We start from the raw sequence: 4,459 nt of genomic DNA on the forward strand, positions 1-4,459 counted from the left end.
AAATCAATAATACAAAATATTTTTTTAAGATATAATCCATTAACCCATTATTAAATTAAGAATAAATATTCTTTTCAGTCCTAATTATTTATCTAAAAGATAAAACTTTCTTTCACTATTTAAAATTTTTTAATCAATCTCCAATCATTAAAATAATTAATCTAGATGACTATTTTTACTTGTCTATTGGTCCTTATGAACTATAATATGTTGATATGTCAAGAATCATTTAAACCAACTATTTAAATTATTAGAGACTAATTAAAAATTTTTAAATTATAAAAAGATACTTTACTTTTAGAACTAAAAAAGACATTTATTCTTAGGCCTTATTGTTAAATTAAACTCCTATTCTAAGTGATCTTTTTATTTACTAATTATTAATATGAAATAAATTTAATGTTTTAACAGAATCTAAGACTCTTAAAAATTTTAATAATTCAGACACAAAATACATTAAGTAAAAAGATTCAAATATTTTTATTCACATATATTTTTGATCTCGTACCATTTGTTCAAAGAACAAAATGTCTTTTTAAAATTCAAAACTCCTAATCAATCCTTAACAAATTAATAATCAAGTAATTAGTCTAAACAACAGTCTTTGTTATTGGTTTAAGTGACTTCTAACACATAAACATGTCACTACTTATAGGGATTCTTTATACCAATAACAAAAACTACTTAGATCAACTACTGAATGATTAGAATTCGATTAGAAGTTTCTAAATTGTGGAAGATATTTTATCGAACAAATGATCAGATACCAAAAAGTTTTTTTAATACTTTTTTATCTTCAATATTATTCCCTCAGTATCCTATTCAGCTCTCTACCTCAAAGTCTTTGAATCGCTCAAACCAAATCGTGGGTTGGACTTTTAGAAAAATAGATCCCATAATTAAACTTGGAACTATATAACCAGCCAACCAACCAACCAAAGAGAAATCCTTATAACTCCTTTTTTCCAATAGGAAAGTGTGTACGTAGATTCGTTGTGGAATTCAAAGACCACCATTTTCCATTTTCGTTTCTCTGAATCACATTTTCCAGTTTTGACACGTATTTGAAATTCACGCTGTGTGGAATGTTTGTAACCCCCGGAGCATATATATAAGAGCAACATTAGCCACTGGGACACATAAACATTACCACTCTTTTATTCATTTTTTGTGTGCTCTAATTTTTTGTTCTTTGACTCAAGACTTCAAAACTTCACAAGACTTCTCTTCATTTTTGATACGCAACATACAAGAACGTTAAGGTAAATAATAATTATTATATCATTCATAATAATATCTAGTATATCTGTATGGTTCCTCTACTTTGATTTCTTTGATTTGAATAACTATGAATTAGAAGATTCTGAAAGTTTTTGTACGGTGAATTTGAACAGGACACAGAAAAAAAGGGGACTAATCTTGAAAGAAATTGAAGAGAGAGTGTGTGAATCTCTATGGGATTATCACTTTCATTGCTCTTATCAGCTTGGGAAGAAATTGTTAGGCATTCACTGTTTAGTCTCTCATTCAACGTCAATTTTGGTTCCAAGGATGGTGCGGTGATCTTGAGAGCAGGGAGCTTCAAGAGAAGAGAACCAGAATCAAGCACTGTGGTGGTTTCAAATGGTTCTTCTTCTTCTTCCAAGTTGAAGGAGTTTAGGCCAGAACATGTGACCCTTGAAAGGAACCTTTCATGTGTTGAAGACATGAAGAAGAAGATGAATTCAGGGTGTGGAAAAGAAAAATTGAAGCAGCATAAGCCTGTGCCTGTTCTATCTCTCCCTGAGGCTGTGGTTTTCTCTTCTCCGAGGCCGGTTAGCAAGCTCGATGCAGCTGCCACTAAGCTGCAGAAGGTTTATAAGAGTTACCGTACCAGAAGAAACTTGGCAGATTGTGCTGTGGTGGTGGAGGAACTATGGTTAGTTTTTCTTGAAAACATGCCTTTTTTTGTTCGTGTGCGCTAGGTGTTTGATTAAATTTCTATCTTGTACATGTAAATAATTGAATGTTTTTGAATGATGAAGGTGGAAGGCATTGGATTTTGCTGCTCTTAAAAGGAGTTCAGTTTCATTCTTTGATGTGGAGAAACAAGAATCTGCTGTGTCAAGGTGGGCAAGGGCAAGAACAAGAGCAGCTAAGGTATGTTTTTTTCCATTGCGATTCAACGTTTTTTGTAATTATTGTATCTGATTTCGTTTTGTTTGTTGTTTTTTTTATCTTATTTGAGATCTTGTTATGGTTATAGGTTGGTAAAGGTTTGTCCAAGAATGATAAGGCACAAAAATTGGCCCTTCAACATTGGCTTGAAGCTGTAAGTCTATATAGCATTTGAAATCATATGAACTTTTTATTTTATTTTTTTGTTTTAAACTCACGATCTAATATTAACAATGTTCAATCTTTGTTGTTTTTCTGCTCAGATTGACCCACGTCATCGTTACGGACACAATTTGCACTTGTATTATGATATTTGGTTTGAAAGCCAAAGCACTCAACCATTCTTCTACTGGTAAGTTCTTATTCTTAGACATCTTATGATCATGAAGCTGGCAAAACTGTAGAAGCTATGGATACGGATGATTAACTTTATTCTCCATGATATGCAGGTTGGATGTTGGAGATGGTAAAGAAATTAATCTTGAGAAGTGTCCAAGGACCACTTTACAGCGCCAGTGCATTAAATATCTTGGACCAGTAAGTTATCACTGCACATTTCACAACCCCTCAAATTAAAATATGCGAGGCATGTCTCATATCTAATCTGATATTGTTCAACCCATTGTAGAAAGAAAGGGAAGAATATGAAGTGATTGTTGAGAATGGGAAATTGGTGTATAGACAAGATGGGAGGCCTGTGGATACTGATGGAAAGTGCAAATGGATATTTGTTCTCAGCACCACAAGGTCCTTGTATGTGGGACAAAAGCAGAAGGGTATGTTTCAGCATTCAAGCTTTCTTGCCGGTGCTGCAACAACAGCTGCAGGCAGATTAGTTGTTCATCAAGGTGTTCTTGAGGTAAGAGTTTTAAGACTCTTTCTTATCATATCATTTTGGTTATCATAGTCAAATCATTTCAACAAAAGCAATTTCCCTAACAAGGTTTTTCTCTATCTAATAATTGCAGGCAATTTGGCCATATAGTGGTCACTACCACCCAACAGAAGAGAACTTCAAAGAATTCATAAGCTTCCTTAAAGAGCACAATGTAGACCTCTCTAATGTCAAGGTAGAAGTTCAATATACTTTGATCTTTACAAATAAAAACTAAAATCAAAATTTGTTGTTATTATAGATAGAGTATAACTTATTGTTGATTTGCTTGGTTCTAGCAGAGATATGCTATAGATGATGATGAACCTTCAATTATTGGTACCAATTCATTTATTGCCACCAATGAATCACAACCACCAAAAGGTCCCACTCAAATTTCTCAACCAGGCACAGCAACTTCAATCAATGCCAACAAGAGAGATGCAAAAGCTAAGAAAGAGGTTAAGGATAAGAGTTTTGAGGCTCCAATATTTGACATGTCTAAGAGGCTATCTTGCAAGTGGTCCACTGGGAATGGACCAAGAATTGGGTGTGTCCGTGACTACCCGGAACACCTTCAATCAAGGGCACTGGAGCACGTTAACTTGTCACCAAGACCCGCGTCTGCTCGATATGGCCCAATTCCGTCACCTAGGCCCAGCCCAAAAGTTAGGATATCACCTAGGCTTGCATACATGGGCCTACCAAGCCCAAGAACCTCTATTCCCGCTGCAAGTTGAGAGCCACTATCCCTAAGTGGCAACTAATGACACTCAATTTTATCTCTCCGTTTAGATTTTTTGGGTTTCCTAATTTGTTTATTTCTTTATTCTTGATTTTGTATTTGTAAGGCGACTTTGACCTGATTTGCCTTTCCCTTTGTATATTTTTAGAAAGGCGATTTAGTTAATTCTTTAACGTAAGTAGAGTACAAAATTTGATGTTCGGAAAAGCACAATTATTAGTAGTATTCAATAAACATTACAACAAACAATTCTTGTCTTTGATTTTCTTCTAGTATATTTTAATATAATAACTGCTATGGTCTAATAAGAAACTGAAATATGCTTTTTTTTTCCCTTTAATTCACCATCTTTTTCGGTTTTTTCCTTTCCGCAAACAATTCAATTATCTTATGGAGATCCAGTCAAACTATATATATATATATATATATATAGGAAAAAGTCTATTTCACCAATGCTGAAATGAGAGGATAAGGGAGAAGAAGAGTGAAATCCTAGCACATAAACACAAAAACCATCATAATTTTCTCTCTGGTGCTCTGTTTGCTGCACCGTTTGCGGTCATACAAATTTCTTCTCATTCTCTACAATTTTATCTAAAAAAATTGGTAAGAATCTCAAGGTCTCATATCCTATTTTTGTAGTCCATGATGAATTTAAAATTTTATTATGGATTTTGAGAAAT

At 33.6% G+C, this 4,459-nt stretch overlaps 1 protein-coding gene across 2 annotated transcripts; it reads left to right on the forward strand.

Moving 5' to 3' along the window:
* Window positions 1-676: 676 nt before the first annotated feature.
* On the forward strand, window positions 677-4,033 carry LOC112790362 (IQ domain-containing protein IQM1). Of its 2 annotated transcripts, none has more exons than XM_025832723.3 (9): window positions 677-1,262; window positions 1,395-1,918; window positions 2,025-2,139; window positions 2,246-2,311; window positions 2,421-2,509; window positions 2,607-2,694; window positions 2,786-3,016; window positions 3,126-3,227; window positions 3,334-4,033. In XM_025832723.3, the coding sequence occupies exons 2-9, from the start codon at window positions 1,455-1,457 to the stop codon at window positions 3,769-3,771; spliced, it is 1,593 nt and encodes a 530-aa protein (XP_025688508.1). In that variant the 5' UTR covers window positions 677-1,262; window positions 1,395-1,454; the 3' UTR covers window positions 3,772-4,033. The 2 variants fall into 2 exon arrangements, with proteins under 2 accessions (XP_025688508.1, XP_025688507.1); XM_025832722.3 differs by having other exon boundaries at window positions 683-1,262; window positions 3,331-4,033.
* The last annotated feature ends 426 nt before the right edge of the window (window positions 4,034-4,459 follow it).

This window comes from Arachis hypogaea, chromosome 3 (assembly GCF_003086295.3).
Source record: "Arachis hypogaea cultivar Tifrunner chromosome 3, arahy.Tifrunner.gnm2.J5K5, whole genome shotgun sequence".
Classification (NCBI taxonomy): domain Eukaryota; kingdom Viridiplantae; phylum Streptophyta; class Magnoliopsida; order Fabales; family Fabaceae; genus Arachis; species Arachis hypogaea.

What these genes read in the sequence shown, in the direction of transcription:
- LOC112790362 (XM_025832722.3), top strand. Translation starts at nt 1,455, where the DNA reads ATGGGATTATCACTTTCATTGCTCTTATCAGCTTGGGAAGAAATTGTT. An exon ending in ACTCAACCATTCTTCTACTG is followed by an intron (nt 2,510 to 2,606) that starts GTAAGTTCTTAT and finishes CATGATATGCAG; the next exon opens with GTTGGATGTTGGAGATGGTA. An exon ending in GCATTAAATATCTTGGACCA is followed by an intron (nt 2,695 to 2,785) that starts GTAAGTTATCAC and finishes AACCCATTGTAG; the next exon opens with AAAGAAAGGGAAGAATATGA.